The sequence below is a fragment of the Phalacrocorax carbo genome, chromosome 4, assembly GCF_963921805.1.
Source record: "Phalacrocorax carbo chromosome 4, bPhaCar2.1, whole genome shotgun sequence".
NCBI classification, from domain to species: Eukaryota; Metazoa; Chordata; class Aves; order Suliformes; family Phalacrocoracidae; genus Phalacrocorax; species Phalacrocorax carbo.
Window position 1 is genome coordinate 55,013,400 of NC_087516.1, and position 22,387 is coordinate 55,035,786.

The following is a 22,387-nucleotide window of genomic DNA, read 5'->3' on the forward strand; positions in this document are numbered from 1 at the left end:
AAATACTTTGTCAGAGAACGTAATTCTCAGGTTCTGCAGCTTTTTATTATTCAGCTTAAAAAACTTCAAGATTAACTGTGTATTACAAAATGAAATTTAATTTTGTGTTTAATATGTAATAGTTCCTTACATTATAATTCAAGACTTTTGACAAACAGGGGTTATTTCCTCCCCCCACCCCGCCCCACCCCAAGCAGGCTAGAGTAATAAACAGCTTATCTTGTAGCTGCTTTATAATAACGTGTGTAAAGAAGAAAAGAATTGAAGACTGCAGAAAAATCCACAGGAGGAAACTGGGGGAAGGAGAGCTGTTGTAGGTGGATCTGGATGCTTTTTTCTCAGAGAAATGCAGTTGTGTCACCTCTGTGCTCACTGCGGAAGGGTCAGTGAGTTCCCTCCCCCTGCGCTTCAGGCTGCCCTCTGACCAACACACAGATGTCACATACTTGTCTGCAGCCCACAGCCATCTATCTTCAGGTCTTAGCCTTAGTTATAAAAGCTGTATATTTGCTCTAATATTTTTGCTAAGTTTCTGTCATATTTATCAACTTTGGAATTCAAGGATATTTTGTGGTTGGTTGGTTGGTTGGTTTGTTTGTTTGTTTTAAATGACAACTTACAGAGGAACAATATCTGAAATCTCATTCTTCCCCTATGCACAAGTGGTACTGGAAGTTACGCTAAAGATGCAAGAGAGGCATATTTGCTTTCCTGACCAACAGAAATTCTCAGTGCAAATACTGTAGAAAAATGGCAGTATTAAGCACGAGCTCCAGTAGCATTACTAGACTTGGTATATTACTGAATTTTTTTTTAACAGTAAAAAACAGCTGAATGTTGTCCTAAGATCCTCAAAGAGAGGTCCACGAGAAAGGACTGCCTGAGAAAAAGAAAACAAGAAGGAAATAGAGGGTTTCTTTTAAACCACAGGCCTTCTGAGACATAATTATTGCAGTAACAAAAAAAATGTTATTGCTAGCCCAGACATGCTGCATTTCAGATACAAGAGGCTATAGCAGACATAAATAACCCAGTTTTGACAGATGAGAAATCTGAAAATCTGCTGAGAATGTTATTTTTGGCTCTGATATACTCAGTGTAAGAGGCTGAAAATGCCCACTAATCCCAGCCTTCAACTTCTGGCTCTGAAAAATGTCTGACATGTAATCGAAGTGCAAAGGCTAGCACATGCATTTGAAGCATCTTTTTACATACACTTCTTAGGTGGCTAAGAGTATGAGTTTACAAGTTTGTGTGTAAAAATGATTAAGCAAAATCACACCAATAAAGATAAGGTTAAGTGACATGGCAGGGCCCCATTTTGAAAAGGATTTAGAAATTTTGGAAAGCTCTTACAGTTCAAAGAAGAAGGTTTAAAATAATGCTTTTTGCCTTGAAGATGTGGTTGGCTAAGATGCTGTTTTCTATTTGTTGAGCTACGCATATATTGATTCAAGGAACCACCAGATGACACTTGAGAATTTTAAAATCATGTTTGAAACTGGAAATTTCAGCATTATTCTAAGGCTTCTTTGGCATGTCATTTTTCTCCCTATGATGAATGTAGTTTCTTTCTGCTATTTTGTTTTGAATATAGCCAAAGTATTTTGGCTATATACTGTAGCCAGGGTTTTTTTTTGTTTGTTTGTTTTGAATATACTCACTGTGTTGTATCAGAGAAAATAACATGTTACAAACTTCCTGGGCAATTGGCTAGCAAGCCTTTGCCATCACTTCCTGCTGTTTCAGCTTTATGGTGTTGAGATCATGAGCTCAGCCCTCCTACATAACGCTTCTGTTCAGGTTTTCACTTGAAAGTCACCAGTGGGTTTTCTGAAACGCATTGGTTCCTATTTGATGGCATCACAGAGGAGGATGTGTTAGCATCTGGAGTGTTTAAGAAAATGTTGGATTTCTGCAGAGACTGCAGATTTGTCACATTCCTTCATCAGTGATGAAACTTTCCATCCAATGCCCTAAATCTTCTGTAGGCACTTGCTTTCAAAGGCATCTAGTTTCCTGTCTTCAATGTTTTGGTGGATTTCCAGTTTTCACAACCATATGTTAACACAGAGGTTATATTTGAGTTGGAAATTCTTAATTTTATTCTGTTCTTTATAGCTGTGGCTCCCATATGTTGTTGAATTTAGTTAGTACTCATGCTCTTCCTATACGTGATGTTCCTTTTTCTGATCTCTGCTGGCCACAGAAGATGGAACAATCCTCTACTGGAGCAGAAAAGTCATGCAGAATTAGGGAGAAAGTTTTGTAATTGTTAAATTCAGGGCTCAAGTAAAAAAAAATCTGCTTCTCTGAAATTTGAAAATGTATTGTTGTCGCTATTAATGCCTTTGATATATGAAAAAAATGATAGCTTTACCCATTTTTATCTATTTCCTTTTCGGACATTTTTGACAGTTCATTGTCCAAACTCATTTATTCATTGAAGAGTCATGTAAGTGGGTATCTGCTTAACTTTTAGCACATGAGAGTGCCGTCTCATTTCAGTGAAATCTTGTACCTCTTTAGTACGCATAGGATTAAGCAATAGTCATTTCATCTTTTGTTTCTGTGATCCTCTCACACATTAGTATGAAAGTAAAAGATGTGCTGCCCTCCCACCCCAAACATAGAAAACATAAAGTTGTAGAACCTTTTGTCCTAGCAGAGTTATTCTAAGGTATAAACGTTACCTAAAAGACTTTCATTTTTTTCCCATTGGCTAGACATTTTAAGCTTATTCCTTTCCATTTCTGAAGCATGGAGAAAAAGCTCCACATTTCAGAATTTGCTCAAGTGGACCTGTCCTTAAACATCACCAAACTAACCTTTGTCTGGTTTGAAGAGACTGAGCAGAATAAGAGTAAAATGAGGTGACAATCATTTAATGTGGACTGTGACCAAGTAACAATGCTTTCACGGCTGTGAATGCTTGCATAGCATTATAGCTTAAAACAAAAGAATAACTGTCTATAGGCCCTATTCTGATCCTCACATGTAGGATTAACTTTTGGCTACTGTTGTTTCATATAAATAAAAAGAGCACTCAGCATCCCCGTAGATCTCATACACATTACTAACAAGCTGTAACAACACAAGCCAGTGCACAAGCACATCAAGGTCGCATAGCACAAGCAAGCGGGTAGACAGTGTCAGTCAGATCAGTGGCCTATTAAGCTAACTGATAACTAGCAGAAGTAAGTCCAATGACAAATAGCATTTCCCTGCTCTCTCATTCCTCTTTGATCTTTAGCATCTCCCTTTCTTCTTAGGAGCAGGTGGAGTTTTGATCCTCTTCAGGTCTCCCCTCCAATGATCTCTGGGATATGTCACCCACCTGTGAGCTTAGAAGGAGAAGGAGGCCACCCATCGATGTATACTGAGACACAGCAGACACATGCTTGCACGTTAGTCCTGATATGGAAGTGCCCCAGCTTGAACATTCAAATAAGCAACACACATTTGTGGTGTATATCCATGAAAAGGAAATACAGAGATGAAAGCCGGAACATCCTCCTCCAAAAAGAAAACCAAAACAGCATTATTGCTAATTGCCTACTGACATCTATCATTATCTGCTGAGATTAAAGTATTCTTTGGGAAGATGGTGGCCTTAGCCCATGACAAAGATTTTACTATTTTATCATTCCTGCTTTGACTTGGAAGCTACAAAATTATTAAGAGTAGCACTGAGCTACCCATAGTACCTTGTACAACTTGTTTTCTTGTGTACTGGAGACATGACCTGGTGTCTGTTTAGCAACGGCTAAATCTTGATCCAGCTTCTTTGGAATTCAGTGGTGCAGGGATAATGTATTTAATGTCTACTCAAACCAAGGGAGGGAGAGGGAACAGAAATGAAAAAGGAAGAAATGAAACTAAGTGGGTGAGTAACAAGGAACAAAGTAGTGCATAAGATTTTTTAGAGGAAGAGGAGAGAAATGGGAGAAGGGAGGAACAGATTTAAAGATAAAATTTTTGAAAGAAAACAACAAGCTAAACGCAGGTACCTAAGCAGCGATGGTGCCATGTCTTCATAATTCCCACTGCCTTCTACAACAGCTGCTTACGCTCAGAATCTCCATTGATTTAGCCCGGTATGTTATTGCAGCACACATTTAGAGCACAGAGTAATATTAGTAAAACAAATATAAAGAAAGTTCCTGATTCTGCCAACATGTACATATGTTCTTACCTTTAAGGACATAGATTCTGACATTCTGGTAGTCCCACCGAGCTCCAGAGGTATATTTCTATGTATAAAGCCATATATACATGGCAAAGCATTTGCATGTTCAGAACCAAAGTATGTACAGCCCCTTTTAGCAGTTCCTTTGTTTTGGGTCACCTTCAGTCTTGACTCTTAAATGACAGTAGGCGTCAAGGAAGGTGTTCTTCCTTCAAAGGTGTGTTTCCAGTTTATTTCTTAGTACACTGTCCTTGCTGAGTGTCATATGAACCTGTTTTTCTTGATAGGGAGTAGAAAGCTATAAAATTAAAGGCGAAAGCATGATGTAAGCATTTAGCTTTTGCCATTGAATTATGCTTTACAACATATATATTTCTATGTAGAAATCAACATAACATTTAATATAATTGGGAATATTTTGCATGACCAAAAATCATTTTGATTGGCTTGTATGCATAAAATCAAGTCTTATGCTCACGTAAATGGTGATAATGGATTACAGAGGAAAAAATTTTTGGCAGGAGCATTTTCATATAGAGAGATAATTTTGGTGAGGAAATAAAGATAGTACATAAAACCCTGAGGAAGGTTTTATATTCTGCTGCTAGGGAAGGCTTTGGACTGCTTTTGCACTAGCGAGGATGGAAACCGTCTTAGTACGGATGCAGTTTCTACTGGCTCAAACATTCCTTTGCTACAATACCTTACACTACGTGCCTCAGAAAGTAACATTACCAACAAAACAGACTTCTATTATTTTGATAGCTTTTGGCAGTATAGCTGCATCAGCAGTAAGGGTTTGCTGGTAGGAAGCTGTCAAACCAAAAACCAGCGTACTCATACAAGCAAGATCTCTAGTCTGCCTCTGATGCAGATAATCTCTTGTAGCAGAGCCAGAGGTTCAAATTGAATTGGGCCAGCTCAGCCGATTAAGCTCATTGCAGTCCATTAAGTTTACCTGAGAAGATTTCTAGTCAAATGCCTTTCTGAAAGTTGGGGATCCTGATGGATATTTTGTAAGAGGGAGTTTTGGCTCCAATACTGTGTTATAAAGCATTCCTTCTTTTTGCTGAAGAAGGATGTTTGTTGCATCTTAGCTCATGAAGCTGTTGCTTTGTCATAGCACTGTATACACATAATTCAGAAATGTTTCATCATAAGTGCTGTATATATGATATTATTACAGTATACCTATTTAATTGGAACCTACTAAATCAAGGGGACTGCTTTTTACTGGACTGGCTCCTAGTAAACTGGCATACCCTAATGATACTGAATGGTAATCACTGCTGCTTAGTGGGATTATACTTTACATAAATTCCTCTTAATAGTGATGTGTTTAGTTAGTGCCAATAGTTAAATGATGTTTATCCAAGTGTTAAATTCCAGGTTCTAGTCATTGAATACACAGTGTGCCAAATAAAGATTAAATGTTATATTTTTTTCTTTGCAGAAGGCATCAGTGAATAGCAGTGCCAGATAATAGAATTGACAAATTTCTTTTTAGATTGCGTTTTTGAAATGCAATACAGAAGCAAAGGAAAAGGCCTGCGTTTTGAAATGCAATAGAGAATGAAAGGAAGAGGCCTGCTTTTTACAAACAATTGTGTTTATAGATCATGCAATTCACAATTTCAGGTCTGAAATTTCATTCTTAGTTTTGTCCTAGTCCCTTATGACTTACAAATGTGATCTTTTTTAGGATAGCTTTTCCTTAAGCTACTTCGGCAGCAAAACTTTTTAAAAACATCCGTAACTAAAAAATTCCTTTGTCCATAGACGTACTCTTCCATAAGCACTGGGTCGAATTTTACAGCAGGCATTTGAGTTTGCTCAAGAGTACTCTTAAGAGATTGCTTAAAAGGAATATGAAACATTTCCTGCATATATAATGCTCAGCTTTCAAATCAGATTTGATTTTTAAACTAAATCAAATTTGGAAAAAGGATTTTACACTATGGCCTAGTATTTCTGTTATACAGACTGAAAAACTAAAGCATGAGGATACTTAAGGCTTTACCCAGGGTCTTGTAATAAGTCCAGTTAGTACAAGTAACAGAGACAGCAGATTAAAATGTCTCACAGTCTGAGTATAAAACATGAAGATGCTAGTGGATGACATTTGTACTAAGACGCCAGACAATGAACTTGGCAGCTGAGGCACTAATATCAAACCCTTTCAGCAACTGTGCTCCCGAAGTGGTTGCCTCCTGCAGAGGGTGAGTCAGAAAGGGGGAGCAGGGAACTTAACAGCTCAGGTAAATCCACCAGACTATGCATTAGGGCTCTAAACTAGATGCAGTTCAGGAACTCAGGGATTCTGAGCCTTAATATTCTGCCTTGTACTGTGACATATCCGTGGAAGTATTGATGTGCATATTTCTTCACTGAGGGCAAAGCTGGCCTGTATTTTTATTAAATTACTTCACTGGTACCTGCAACAGGCTATTCAAGGGGTGGGTCTCATACTGAAATTCACTTGTATTCTTTGGATATAGCTTTTGGAGAGTTTAATCAGTGGGAATCATGCAGCTACTTGGTTGATTAATCTGTCTCTCCATCTGTCCTTCCCTCCTTGTTAGAGCTGAGATTTTAATTACAAACGTCTGTGCACTATCTCAGATTCTTCATTAAAATAGGAGTTGAAGTTGCCCTGTTGCTGCTGGCAGAGACAGAACAGAGCAAACACTGTGATGGAAACGTTTGCACAGATCAGGGAGAATCTGCCCTCCCTCCCTGTCTCCTAGGCATCTAGTTTGAAGGATAGGTGAGCAAGCAGATTGTACTTGTGGGGATTTCCCCATGTGAGGAGGAGCATGCCAAAAGGAAGTTATATTTATACATTTATTTTTCTATATAACTTATTATTAGAGGTTTTTTTTCTCTGTAAAAACACGTCTTGATAATTGGAACAGTCTTTTTGGCTAAGGTATGGTAACCAAAAGCCTCCTTATCAGTGGTGCATTCTTTGTTGCATGAGAGCACATCATTTGTTTCACTGAGGTTCTTTACAACCCTCTCTTTCTGCTCATATAGTCAGACTAAAATCTCCATTTTGTGGTTTGGAAAATACAGTAGGAGGCTATGGAGAGAGAGACAATGCTTCTTGAGGGAGGCCATATATGGAGAGAGCATCAATACTTGCTCTTGGTCATGTGAACCTTTTTTACTGTGGTGGTTAGGAGGACATGCCAGTTAGAAAGATATCCCTTGCTCCCTTCATTCTACTTCCTTCTGCTTTCTGAAAGAGCAGATGGAAGGTTCCTTTCATGATATATGTGGCTTATCATTATTTATTCATGTGTTCATCTTTCTCTTTCTGATGAAAGTACATGTAGGAGGAACATTATAAAGCCAGGGTAATTTTCTGCAGTAGTTTTGGGAGGTTTATAAAACATCTTTGCAGCCAGAAATACATACATTTTTCAAAAGAGTACATTGCAAACACGGTTGGCTTAAAAAAGAGGTCACTCACAAAGCTACTAATTTACAATTCTCTGCCTCATTTCTCATGTAAAGCTCCACAACATGAGAATTATTGCAGTGCTAGCCTTCACTACCATTGGGTCACATCTAATAGTGTAACTTAAACTCATTGTTCATAGAGAATGGAAATGGTGAACCTACAGTTTTCTTCTGCTAGCAAGGACAAAGTAGTAGCAGTTCCAACAGAGTTGCCTTGCCTTTTCCTTCCCTTCCCCCTCCCTGCCATTTCTTTTACTTGAAGGTGGATGAAATGATGCAGAGAGGAGGAAAGAGTGACTAGAGAGGAGCAAAATTTCACAGGAAATAGAACTGAGAGGGGAGAGAGTGTATAATTTAATTTGAGACACTCATTGGATTTTTTTCCTGTAGTGATTTCTGCTACTTAATTAAGCAGTCTGATAGCCACGGTGCTCAGCTCTCCAGCTCTGATCTATGGCATTAAAGAATTTCCTGCCCACACCCTTTATTATTCTGACTTCAGGCACTGCAAAAACCATGAAAAGTGAGGATATTGACATTTTAATCACCCGGCTATGACATTAATAAGATTTTGGCACTATTTGATCTAACATACCCTTTGTCTTGATATCTAGTGATATAAAGAGACATCTCAAGCTGCAGGTTTAACCTTAGAGGTTTCCCCCCCTAATTAGGCTGCCATGGCACATCACTGTATTATATTGTGTGGAAAAGGACTCTTTCTAAAGCAGCATGATTACAGTCCTAGTTTCTTTGCTTTAAGATAGGGGGCAGCAGGTGCTCTAGGGGTAGGTTGGTGCATGCAGACTGAAAATCAGGCTTTAAAAGAAAGCATTTGAAATCTGAACATCACATATAGCAAAACGATTTTGATGTGTGGCACCCTAAGGTCGGGCTACTTAGATTGTTAGGTTTCCCAAGAGACAAATTCAACAGATTTGAAAGGGGATGCAATTCTGATAAAGGAGTTAAAATGGTAAGCATAAGCCAACTTTTTAGCATGTGATTACCACTGGCTATAATTTCCTTTTTCTCCATTATAGAAAGCACGGAAGGGAAATTACGTGGTGGAGATTTTGCCCAGATCTTTCTTGCTTCTAGAAAAACTTTCGGTTTTACTTGCTCCAACTACAACTGAAATAGCAATTCTAAAGGTGACAACTGAAATAAGTTTTCAAAATCATTTAGCTTCTAATAATTTACTAGGAAGCCCAGAATGAAACTAGCATGCAGCAGCTTCATCTCCTTATAAATAATACCTCTTTTGTGCATTTACACACAGCCAGGAAGCCAAGCAAGCCTGCTCCAGCCTCTGAAGAGAACGAATAAAAACAAGAACTGAGGGTTGCCTATGCTAAAGCCATTAGCGATTTCTTATTGTCCGTAAACCCCAAACTATTTCCCCTAGGCCTGGGCAGTGGTATGGGCACCAGCTCTTTGGCAACATTGGTGTGTGATCTTCCAGTCTTAGGTTCTGCAGAAGGAAAACCAAATAATGGTTTTTACAATCACAGTGAAAATGCTGCTATGTAAACACAACCCTTTGTTGTCCTCTCCAAAAGAGTAATGCCACACACACTTTTCTTTCCTTTCTGTCCCTGTCAATGTCCCTTTGCCTTTTATCCATTTATACAGGACTCATGTTCCTGACTCATGAGCAGAAGAGACAGAGGTGCGTGGGCCTTAATGGGTGGGCAGTCTAAATCCACGCCTCCTAACAGCCATGCCACTCTCTAGTAGCAAGTGGAAAAAACAAAGGAGAAGCATGGCTTGATTGAGGGCAGTTATTTGCTTTTCAGAGCTGTCTGCAGCTGCAGTCCCCTCCTACCACAGTTAGTTATAGTTTCAGTGCATCCTGCAGAATAGGGTCTAGGACTGTGTAAATGCATGTGCACAGAGTCACACACAAGACTCTTAGCTCATATTTTGCAAGTAACCATGAAGTAATTGTCCCATTTGGGCACTTCTAAGAAAAAGCCAAATTGCTTATATACCTATAGCTGTGCTGAACTCATCTTCAAAACCTCCAGCTTGGTGTTTTCTTCTTTAGCCTGGTGTTTTAACACTTACTACCTGAACTGAGTATACAGTTGACTCCTCAGACAAGTGAAGGGTGGCTGAAGATCCTCGTTTAGACTTCCCAGTTTCCACAGGGCAGCCCTGTGCATCACTTGCACGTGTAGCCCTCCTCCTTTAAAAGAATACAAAAATGTTAGATTTAACAAGGCAATTTGAGGTTTACCTATAAGACATCTTGTTCCGATTGAAATACCTTCTTTGTGGAAGCATTTCAAAAGTCCACCAAGAAGATTGATTTTCTATAACTAAAATGTCTGCCAATTACATATGGCTTAAGAAATTAATTTGTATATTTCAGCACATTTTTTTCCACCTTCTTTATTAGAATTTTAATGTGATGAACACACAGTCCCTGAAAAAAATTGATTTATCCTGCAGATACAAAACAGGATAATTTAGAGTAATGTAAATGAGGATGTAACACTAATTTTATTGGCACACTCCCTTAGGATGCCTTATATGGAGGATATACTATAAACTGCCTGCAAGGATTTAATGTCATACTGTCATATCTCTATTTTGACACTAGATTAATTTGTATATTGGACCAAGTGTAAATTGCAGATATTCTGCAGAGGAAGAGCAGGGCTCAGGTAGACTTGGAGTAGACAAGCTGAAGTGCGCCATGGCATTTTTTACACCCAAGGCAATTAATGGCAAAACTGCCTCAGAGAGCAGTGTGGGCTGCATAGTTGGTAGCTATTCTTCTGCCTGATGTCAGAGTAATGTGCTTTTCCCCACAATTATGCTTCAGTACTCACTCAGGGTAGAGCAGAGGGGTGTCCCTGCCCAGTGATAGGAAAGGTACACTTGCTGCTGGTCAAATTAATCAGTCTTCCCTCTTTTGTGGCTAGCAGAAGTTTGGTATTGGTACTCAGCCTGAGTAACAAGAACCAGTGGGATGTTGGTTTGAAGGGGAAAGTATATGCAGGTGTGCCTCCTGTACTGCTTAAGAGTAAGACAAAAGTCAATGGTCTGTTTTCATCTATGTGATCCCAGCTAGCTGATTTCCCAATTTCCAACAGGTCTGTTAAGCCCACTGCTATATTGCTACTCACTTGCTTATCTTAATAAAATAAATCAGTGCATATCTGCTACACACACTTGGCCTGGAGAAGCATTTAATTTTATTTTCCCACTTCATGCAGGATATATTTTGTTCTATTTATGTAATTTATGCTCTGCACAGTAATGAGTCCATCAAATTACAGATCATAAAAATAAGACTGGATACTGTGTATCTCAGCAGCGTGGCAGGAGAAAAAAATGCATTAATGTCTCCTGCCTACTAATGCAGGTTCACAGATACCTGCGTTTTCAATTTTCAATTCTGTACTTTCAGTTTGGAACTTAAGGGAGAAGGAGGAGCTGTCTTTAATAGACAGCTAAGATGTCTGGACCAGTCTTTAGTCTTGATATGATTTCTCTCTGAAATCAAACTTTTCTTTCATCTGTATATATACATGGGAGAATATATCTACTAAGTATAGGCTATATGTCAGAACTTATAAAAAGCTTCCAAGTAAGCCGTAAGCTCCTTCACATTATATCTTCTGAGAGGATTCCTCAGTGCATTTCAAAAATCGCAGCTAACTAGATAGCAAACAGGTAAATAATAATTAGCACTTATATTATGCATGATATGTTGAAATTAATCCATCTTAATTTTATACCTAATTGTTTGTAATCAGAAGTCATCACTGACATATTGCAGATGAGTAGTCCTAGCCAAAGACCAGCATCCCAAGATGGAATTGAACAGAGATAGAGGCATAACTACAATCCAGACTTGAAGTTCTCTCCTTTTAGTCCATTTTCTGTCACCTAGACATCACTGGATGCACATACATACTGTATGTGAGCCACAAAACCCACACGAGTCACCTCTGCCAGGCTTGTGCTGCTTTCTGTTCAGGGCCAGCTCGAGTGGATCTCTCCCACGCTCAGAGGAAGCGGGGTTGTCCTGGAGCTGCCACAAGTCAAAAATCAATTTCAGCCCTGAGAAAGGGGGAAGAGGAGGAGGAGAGAGAAGGTGGTAAGCCCAGTGACATGTCATTACCATTTCACAGGTGAAGCACAGCTGAAGAGTGGTTGCAAACTGCTGCTCTAGACGACTGGCTAGTTGTGGTGCACAAAATAGGCATTTACTTGTTTAGGGGGAAAACAGAGAACTTTGGCTTGAAAAAACTATTGGATTAGTTTAAGTCTCCTCCTTTGCTGTTCAAGATTATATAATATCCCTTCCTTTTCTCCCAGATTTGAAAGATACGATGTCAAACCAAAATCCACTGATTATTACTGTTGCTGCCCCGCCTGACTATCTTGATAGCTCTTATACCAGAGTAAGGGTGCTTCTAAGAAACTGCAGAAAGTCGTGCTCAGAGGCCTGTCTTCAGAGCTCTGAAACGTCTGCATCTGTTTCTCACTGTTACTGGCAAGCTCTAGCGATTTTTTTCATTTTAACTTGCATTTACTGTAAAACTTTTATTTTAAGTGATGTGAGGGGGGTTGTGCATGTTGTAGTGCTTAAAAACACCCCTGCGAGACAGGGTTGTTGAACAACAGACGTGCATTCAGGTGGGTTTGGTTTGCTTTGCAAAAGTTGTCAATTAGAGCATCTCACAGCCATCTTTGGAGAATGCAAGTAACTTCTGTTATGAATGGCTTAAGGAGTCATGCTGCTTTCTTGAGTGATAGCTGCCATCTAATCATACTGTATGTCACACTAATATTCGTCTCAAATATGCTGTTCTTTGAAAGCATTAGCGAAATATGTTTTAGCATCTAGTATCTTATCCTTAATTGCAGTTGAATCAATGTTAACTTTCAGTTTGTCACAGAGCTGTTGTCCAGCAGTGCTAGGTGGGGCCCTGTTATGGAACAGCTGCACAATTCCTCTCTACTACAGGCAGAAAGAGAAGTTTTGTTCTGAATCTTTGATACCTACTACAAGACACTCACTGTTATTTTTCCCTTTCCCTTCTACTGAGACTTTACTGGAGCTACTGTTGGTTAGCAGAGTGATTTAGAAAGATATTCAAGCTGAGTGTAAGAGGAGTCTAGACCAGGATCTGCTTAGCTCTCCCTCTTCTCCAGTTTCTGACTCCTATGCTGCATTAAGCTGTGTCCTCAGCTGGAAGGACTTCCCCCTATCATTGCTTGAGCGTTTCCAATAATTCATCACTTCAAAGTACCATTCCTTGATTTTTACATAGTATTTTAGGATGCTGCATATCACTCCATGACTTTTAGTCTTTCTACCAGTCTCTCCAGTAGTTTCCTTATGTGTGCATGAGTATGTATCTGTATTTACTTATATACATAGAGTCACCTTATAAAGATCAATTGATTAGGAATGGCAAAGTATTAGGTTCTATGAGCACATCATATATAATAAGTATGATCACTGAAATAGCAGTTGGCTTCTTATATGGGAAAATAAGTACTTTAATAATCACCTTTGAGAAGACTTAACTTCCCTTCTGCTTTTCTTTCTTTTCTTCCCCAAAGCAAGCTGATGCACAAGTCATTTTTGTATTTTTCAGATACGGAGACAAGTGAAAAAATCCAGAAAAGTGGAGTTCTTCAGGTGTTTGCGAGTCTGTTGACGCCACAATCTTCCTGCACAGCAAAAGTAGCTAACATCATAGCAGAAGTAGCCAGAAATGGTGAGGTTTTCTACAAGAACTTTTCTGCTGGAACATCTTCAGTTTTTCACCTCACTTGTCAGTATGTTTTACTTCATTTATGTTTTCATTTTGTAGATTAGACACCTTTCATATCTCTCCTTTTCACTCTTTTTGTTTTTGTTTTGTCAAATTTTGTTTCTCTACTTTGTAATATAATCAAAACAGCATTTGGCTGCTAGAATTTTTTTAGTCCTTACTGTCAAGCTATTTAGTTTTAAGACAATCAATAGCGTAATTTATTGGGCAGAGGTAGCATGCCACTGGCTTTATGAAATGCATATAGGAAAAAAAGGTGTGCATCATCTATGCATCCAGTTACACATAGTGCATGTAGTTGCACCAGTAGTATGTATGCAGGTGGTTAAGGGATAGTAGATTGTTTCTTTGGTCTGAGATTTGTGATAACATTATGACCATTATGAGGCCTTTGATACCACACAAAAACCAGTTACTCCTACCTAAAGAGCATTATGTGTGTTAGAGGAAGAGCCCAAGCTCCCAAATGAGAATTAGGTCCATTTTGGTATGTATTATACACATACAGTCATATAATGTAGGAGATTATCTAAAACTATTTAATTTTTTTTCTTTAGAAGTAATTATCTTAAAGCTCATCCAATACCCTGCATACTTTGAGTTCAGAAAAATGGCCTCATATTTGCAGCAGGCGCTACTGGCAGACCCTGTGACAAGGGTAGAGGAGGTTTGTGGCAGACTTCTCACTCCTTGATTTGCTGCTGCCTCAGCCAAAGAGGCACAGATTGCATTTTGCACTTTCCTTCCCCAGAGGCCAGGCAGAGAAAAGTAGGATGCCTCCTGACTGCTGTCTGCATGCAGGCCTGGCAGCTCTATCTCTCTCCCTCTGTAAACTCTCATGCCTCTTTGGAAGATGGCCTACATTATTGCTGACTATTTCCACGTTCTTTTTCCACCTTTTCTTTAGAATCACAGTATTACACATTCTTATTGATAGCCCCTGTGTGACCTCCTCCACCCAATTCACTGGTTTTGAGACTATGCTATATATGGATATTCAGAAACAACATTAACAAGAAAAGAAGATATACTTAGTTAGGTTTTATGTTTTAAAATTATTTAGATAATAGCCAGTAAAAAATGTAAACATAGATATTTAAACTTTCACAATAATAGAGATTCATGCAACAGTATCACATGCCTGTTCTGTACTTAATAAATTCATAGTAAGTATATTCAGAATGTTGCAGTCTACTCTGTATCCTCACAGTTAGTCCTTTTAGCTCTTACCTCAGAAGGGGGAAAGCTAAGAATAAAAACAACGTTCACAATAGCTTAACTGATTACTATGCATTGTTGCCTGCAAGATTCTCCTACAGAGCATTTAGCCAGTATAGTTCAAATCTGAATTAATACATGAAATGTCTGAATAGTTTCTAATACATGAAATGTCTGAAATGTATCCTTTTCCCTACCAGCTTTTAAATTGTTGTATGAGTACACTTTTCAGAAGAACTGGCATTTTACTTGGTTCGTCATACAAAACAGCTTTTGTCTTTTTCTGAGTTATTAGCAGGTGTAACTGGAACTTCTGGCAGCCCAGGTTAAAGTGAAGGTAATCAGAAATTATTTAAGGTGCCCATTGCTTTCAGGACTGAGATGACCTGGGCGTTTTCTCTTTGGATTCTAATTCTGTTGAACTAGCTGCTTAAGAAGGAGAGCAGATAGCTCATTTGAATTCTGTTTTTTTCTTGGTCCTCTTATATAAGATTACAAGCATTTCATTGCACCTTTTTTCAACAAGCTTAAGGGTACTTTGAGAAATTTGTGTTATCAGCATCCTACAGATAGTAGGCATTAAACCCAGGCAATGGAACTGGTCATGCTATGCAGCACTGGCAGAGCTGGGAGTAGTGCCTCTGACACTGAATCTGGGCTTTATTGATAAAAGAGCATCTTTTTCTTCCCTGCTTCTAGTTTTCCTTTACCATTCCCCTCATCCGGTCCTACACACACATCTAGTCACATCAAATCCCTCTGCTTGCCTCAGTAGTTTTGTCCTGTTTCATCGTCTTCTTTTCACCTCTTTGTGCTTTTGCTCTGTTTCACCTCTCCAGCTCACGTCTCTTCCTCCTCCCAACATGAGCTCGTGTTAGTCTCTCCCATTTTAAATATCCAAACACACAAAACTCCCTTTAGTCCCTCTTGTCTCTCCAGCTACAGCCATTTCCCTTTCAACTGTGAGCATACTGAAGGCTCAGATGCACTTGCTACATGGAGTTTCCTTCCCCACTGTGGACTTTATAAAACCCTCTTCCGAGTTCTTTAGTCTCCTGTTCTTTGCCAGGTGTAGGAATGAGAACATCGTCTTTACAATCTGTAATACTAAAACACAATTATATTTCTCTTTCAAAATCTTGTCCTCCTTTGGTTTACCTTACTCTGTCCTCAGTGGTTCTCCTCCTAACTTCTTAAGCGATTCTTCACTGTTTTCTTCAAAGGACCTACTTCATTTCTCCGCCAGGTCACTGGAAACCTCCTAAATGACTCTTCTTGATTACCATCTCTCTCTTCTATTACATCTGTGGAATTTCACCTGCAAATGTAGTTGCAGTTACTGCATTTTTGTTGCTGTCTCACAGATCTATTTTGCTATATATGGGACCATTTTTTTTACCTCTTGCCCTTAGGTGACCTTGATAAATTTGCTGAGCAAGTTTGCTCAGCACATTGCCTAATTATTTTGTTGCTGAATGGGAGACTGAAAGCTTCTGCTCACTCCAGATGGCGGGAGAGTAGAGGAAGCATTTCTTACTCCTTTTTACCACACAAGCAAGAACCTAAACACAACAGAACAGACTGAAACCTCTCAATCTTTTAGGAGGGAACAAGTTCCACCTCATGTCACAGACTAGGAGAGGAAAAAAAAATCTGACTTTGATGATGTAGAGACTATGGTAAATTAGTAAGTGCAAAGGAAAGTGATGAAGGGAGAAGCTGAGTAACAGAGAAAAGTTTTTATAGGCAATTAAGAGGGGAAGAGGCTAAGGGGACAGAGAAGACAGAGGGAGGAACATAAATTTAATAAACACTGAGATGAAGGTGAAAGTGGGTGATAAGAAAAAGGTAAAAAGTTACAAGGGCATGGCAAGACCAATTTTACAGAACAGATGTATCTGATATTTGTTCTGTTGATTATGGTGGATACCATCACCATTTATCACAGTATAGCACCTGTTTACATTTAAAATGTTACAGTATCTTAGGAAGGTGGATCAATTGTGCTGACTATTATCTTCTGTTGTACTTCTGCAAGTGTATAGATATTGCTGATTGATATACCAACAAGTAGATGAAGTACAAAGTTTATCATCACGTGAGGATTGCTTACCTCTATGCAATTATTTCTTTAGCCAAAACAACACTGCAAGATTAACTACAGAAGATACAAGATTTTGTAGCTACAGAAGCATTAAAGAACACTGTAATAGGTGCAACAAATGGAGTATTTAAGCAGATGTTTTTGTACTTCAAGCATTGTATGAAATCTTTGAGTTATTGGCATGAAGGGTTCTGTTGATCCAGAATCAGAAAACTTTCTCATCTCTTTTTATGGGGATTGTACACCCTGGTTCATTCTGTCTCATAAATGACTAAGTAACACAAAAGTAAACTGGTTTTGGAAGATACAACATAGTCTAGGCTCAGGAAGAGACATAGTTTGCAATTCACAACAAATCAAAACCATACTGACTGTTTGCCCATTACAATGCTACTTCTCTGGAGGGTGCTCTGTAGTAAACTATTGGTGTAGCAGGTGGTTCCTTCTGTAAACTTGGTTTGTAAAATGTGCAGCACATTGCCTGCCTAACTATAGCTCCTTCTAGAGACCAGTCCTTTATCTCTCTGACACCAGCATAATTCTCTATGAATTGCCTGGATGTGAAATACTTTGGTTGTCTGTGACTGGGGGACACAGTGGGAAGGACAGAAAGGCAGAGCGCTTCCCAGTGGATGGGTCCTCTGGCTTCCTCCCATGGCAGGAATCAGAAAGACTGTGGAAAGGTACAGTCCTTTGGACTCACATAATCTCTCTTGTATTTCTCATTCTTTGTTTTTCTTTTCCTTTTCTTACCTTCCAAATAAAGAGCATGTTACTTAGCTTTAATTCCTTTCTTTTTAATTTTTTTTTAAAGGAAAAGCTCTTCAGGAGTTCTAATTAAGGGAATAGAGAGTAAAAAATGCTACTCACGTAGGAGTATGAATGCTGTTTTAAGTCACCTTTTGTGTTATTTAGTGATTTTAATTCATGTTGAATTTGTTGGGGTGGAGAAAAAGGTTGTGAATTCACTGTCCTTTTCAGCACTTCTTTATGATGCTAAAAACATGCTCAGTCTGAGCTATGTTAAATTAGTTTCCATGGAAGTCAATTAAATACTCTCAATTCTTTCTGAATTAACGAATAATGAAAGGAATGTAAGCCCAAATCCTGACTTGGACTTATTCTCTATAAACTTGCATGAGAACTTATATTTTTTGTCTATGCACATGTTTGTTCTCACAAAAGGCCCAGTTGCAATGCCAGCATAACTAGAATGGATGAAACCGAAAATAGCTGGCTTGCTTTAACAGGCTTTGCATTATTTGCAGAATTTATGCGGAACCCATGTGTGGATGCTGGGTTGATCCCTCCTTTGGTGCAACTGTTAAACTGCAAAGACCAGGAAGTATTGCTTCAAACAGGACGTGCCCTGGGCAATATATGCTACGATAGCCGTGAGTGTTGAAACATGCCATATTCTGTAGATGCTTTTGTAGGAGGGAGGGGAATGTTTTGGTGTTCTGTACATTGCGTTCTGGGCAGTCACTTTCCTCTTCTCTTGATTTTATTTATTTACCACATGGCTCATCTGATTCTATGGGACAATTGAATGTCACACTTGTATTACACTTTTGTGACAGAAAGATTAAAAAAACCTGTTTTCATATTGTGATACAACTGGATATAAGAATAGAAAAGATTTGTGATCCTGGGTTTGGGGTTTTTTTAAATGTTAATGAGCTAGGTTTTCAAAGAGCAGGTACTACATACACAGAGGCCTGATCAGTTAATTTTTCCTCAGATAGAATGTCTCAGAAGGGAATAGACAGACTCAGAAGGGAACATTCATATTCTACAAGCCTCAAAGCTGTGCAGAGCTACATATGCAGTTGAAATGATGCCTGAGCTATACTGCTGATTCTCGGAATTCTTATGTGGCCAATTAGTTGCTCCAAGATTACATATTGGTATTTTTCATAGCCAGGAATTATGGCGGGTGGAGGTTGGTGAGGTTTTTTAGCTTTTTGTGGGCCAGTAAATTTTGCACTGCCAAGCAATTGATTTTTGAAATGCAATTGTGACTCCATGTGCTGATTACATGCATGGATATGTCATTTACAAAACCAAACCAGTGGTTGCCGTGGTTTGAAAATGCAGCCTCATTATTGCTTACTCTAAATATTTTGATAAAAGCCAGTGCATAATAAATATGGTACAGAAGCAGAGACACGAAGAACATCTTCCTACGCACATGAAGGAATTAGAAGCCTGTGGATGTCTGCAGATGGGAAGTGAGATGAAATTGTAAAAGCATTTTGTTATCTTGAGATTTAGTGTCTTATTTCATATTGCAAGAAATTTTCTTTGTACTATGTGTTGCATTTACTATGAGTTTTGCTGTTCTGAATACTGTCTGTTGAAAAAAATTAATTAGTAGTAGCCGTTCTCTTTGCTACATTTTTTCAGCCTAGTTTGGAAATTTACATTTTATATTGTTTTAAATTACCTTGTCTTTGACCTCAGGAAAGTTAATCAGATTTTCCATGCTGGCATTTCCATTTACAGACAACTACTGCTTGAGGATGCTAATGCATAATTCTTTCATTTAGGATTTTCTTTAAGGTGACCAATTAACTGAACAGCTGCTTCCCCATGGAAACTTCAAGGAGAAGCTGTTGAGCTTTCTATAACATAATGTATTTACTATATTTTATTTCAGGACCATATGTGATATAAAGCTCACTCCCAGGTGGCACTGGTTTATTTCATATAAGTAAAATCTACCTAACTCTTCACGTCATTGTTGTTCAACCTACATTTTCTCATGAAATACAATAAGGACACATAAAAATGGTTTTGTAGTATCAGATCATGCCCTTGTACTTGGCACTGGTGAGGCTGCACCTTGAATATTGTGTTGAGTTTTGGGCCCCTCAGTACAAGAACAACATTGAGTTGGTGGAGTGTGTCCAAAGAAGGGCAGCGATGCTGGTGAAGGGTCTAGAACACAAGTCTTATGGGGAGCAGCTGAGGGAGCTGGCGTTGTTTAGCCTGGAGAAGAGGAGGCTGAGGGGAGGCCTTATTGCTCTCTACAACTACCTGAAAGGATGTTGTAGCAAGGCAGGTGTTGGTCTCTTCTCCCGGGTCACTAGCGATAGAACAAGTATAAACAGCTTCAAGCTGCATCAGGGGAGGTTTAGACTGGATATTAGGAAAAATTTATTTACTGAAAGAGTGGTTAAGCATTGGAACAGGCTGCCCAGAGAGGTGGTGGAGTCACCATTACTTAAAAGGCATGTAAGCGTGGCAATTCAGGGCATGGTTTAGGCGGCATGGTGGTGTTGGGTTGATGGTTGGACTTGATGATCCTAGAGGTCTTTTCCAACCTTAATGATTCTATGATTCTAGGTATTATGGACGACTGCTGGCTTTTACAGTGCAGGAGTTATCCAGTATGGAAGAGCTGTATTACACGCCTTGTGTTGCCCTTCTGTGTAGCAAAGCCGGCACTGATAGCATCTACAGCAGGCAGTGATGTGTTCTGTATGCCCTGTGTTGCTGTGCTCCTGTGGGAGGACGGTCACTACCTTCCCTGTGTATTTGAATAAGATTAATGAATAAAGCGTAATAAAATGTCACAAAAATCAAGATTAGCATCTTGGATTTGAGCAGAAGCTGTTTACAGTGCTTATTTATCACATCCACCCTATCTGACTTTATTTTGTATGTTATCTTAATGTGTAATGATTATGTAGTTATGTACCCTCTTCTAAATTCTTATTTAGGACAAATACTTTCAATATGCTTATTGGTATAAAATTTGATATATTTTCATTATGACTATTATTTTTCCCCTAACAAAGAGCTTTAAAGTATAACAAAGACAAGGTGTGGAGGCCAGTAGCTCTAATAAAAGATGTTATTATGTATTGATAGTATTTTTCTTTTCAATGGAGACAAAAGCAGCTGTTACCCTTGTGGTAACTGGGACTCAAAGGAACTTGAAATACATCATTAGCTGTATTTTGCCGTATACATGAGTGTTTTTTTCGCTTCTACTGCCCATGTAATTATAAGAGACAGTAATGAGGAAGGTCTTTAAGTCCTAAATCAATGTTAGGCTGAAATTATGAAATCAAGCCCATATTGAATGGCTCATAGCAACACTTCTATTTATTGAAAGCCCCAGTTATCCTGTATTTCATCCCAGTAAGCATACATCACTTTGTTTAGTGACGGTTTGTGCAAAAAGGAGTTAATCAGGTCTCTATTTTTGAGAGAAGTCTGCATGGCACAGGATGAAAGTTGTGGGACAAATGGCTTTTCCTACAAGGAAGGCCTCTTAAAAGTGGCCTTGCAAAGGAGAAGGATTGCCTGAAATTTTTTCGTGATTAAATGAAAATGGCAGTGATTTCTCAGAGTTCACGGATCCCAGAGTTGCTGCATGAAGGCAAGACCATTTCCACCTAAGTTCAGGAGGGGCTGCTACTGGAAAGGTAATTCATGGCTAAGTCCTGATGATCGAGGAGGTTTAGTACCTTCCACAAGGTAAAAGGGGAATTACACACTTGCTGGGCAGCGACCTTACTAAACAGATTCATCTCCTCACAAAAAGCATGAAATGAAAACCTTGAGACTTACTGACAGATTTTCTTCTCTATTAAGTTTGAGGTGAACATGCACAAAGTTATTGTCTGGGTGCTCATCAGTGCTAGCCCCCTAAAATAATACTGAGTCAGCTGTTTGAGCATGGAAAAATTACAAAGTATTAAATGCATTTCATAAACAGTTAAAGGGGAAAAAAATAGGTCAAATTTATTCCAAGCAGCTTAAAGTATTTATGTTGTGAAGAGATCTGCTTTATGAGAGTCTCTGAACATCAAGAATACAGGCAAATATAATTGCAAAGCAGAGTAGAAGGAAGCTTTGTTAGTACTGATGAGGCTTCTAGTCTCCCAGCATTCCTCTTGTATGCAGAGATGAAAGAAACAATTGAGGGGACCAAAAAGATTTTAAGTCAGAAGGAATGAATTTAACTAATCACAGTATGCAAACTGTTCAGTGCTGTCCTACAGTTTAAGAACAGATACATTACTGTATGTTCTGGTACAGCTTGTAATTGTTCTACATGCTGTAGCTAGTAAACACCACATACACCTCGGCCCCCAAGTTTTCATCAAAGCAGAAATTGCAAAGCAAAGAAATGGAGACATGATCTCTCCTCCTCTCCCTCCTGCTTTCTCCCCCACTGTAACTACAGCCTGTACCAAGTACAGCTGCTTGTACTTCCGTATCCCCAGACAACGGATTCCTCAGCCTCACTCAGGGACAGAATGTTGCCTGAACTGTATTACTAGATGCAAAGCTCCTAGCCCACACATTCCTTTCAACCACCGGTTATGTTTTTCACTTATAATCAAAGCTAAACTCTTAGGCATTGTCCAGTCAGAGCATAAGACCTGTCTTTCAGCTGCTTCATCACTCTTTATCCAGGAGTCAAACTATAGCTACTTTTCTACTGTTTTTCTTCCCAGCCCTCCCCACCATTCTCCCCAGCACTGTTTCTGTAGTAAGTTCATTCATTTAGGGCTGTTAGAGATGTACAGATGTTACAGACTGACAGGGCATACCTCCAAAGCTCATCTACGGTCCCTCTGCACCTTGGTT

General features: G+C 39.0%; 1 protein-coding gene across 8 annotated transcripts in view; it reads left to right on the top strand.

The window, feature by feature from the left end:
• RAP1GDS1 (Rap1 GTPase-GDP dissociation stimulator 1) overlaps positions 1 to 22,387 on the top strand; it is a 103,444-nt gene that overhangs the window by 41,672 nt on the left and 39,385 nt on the right. For 3 of the 8 annotated variants that reach the window (XM_064449989.1, XM_064449993.1, XM_064449990.1), the window contains exons 3-4: positions 13,279 to 13,401; positions 18,049 to 18,174. In XM_064449989.1, coding sequence (XP_064306059.1) covers positions 13,279 to 13,401; positions 18,049 to 18,174 — 249 coding nt within the window. Of the gene's footprint in view, positions 1 to 13,278; positions 13,463 to 18,048; positions 18,175 to 22,387 lie in introns of those variants that run through there. The other 5 variants (XM_064449994.1, XM_064449996.1, XM_064449991.1 and 2 more) reach the window with 3 other exon arrangements.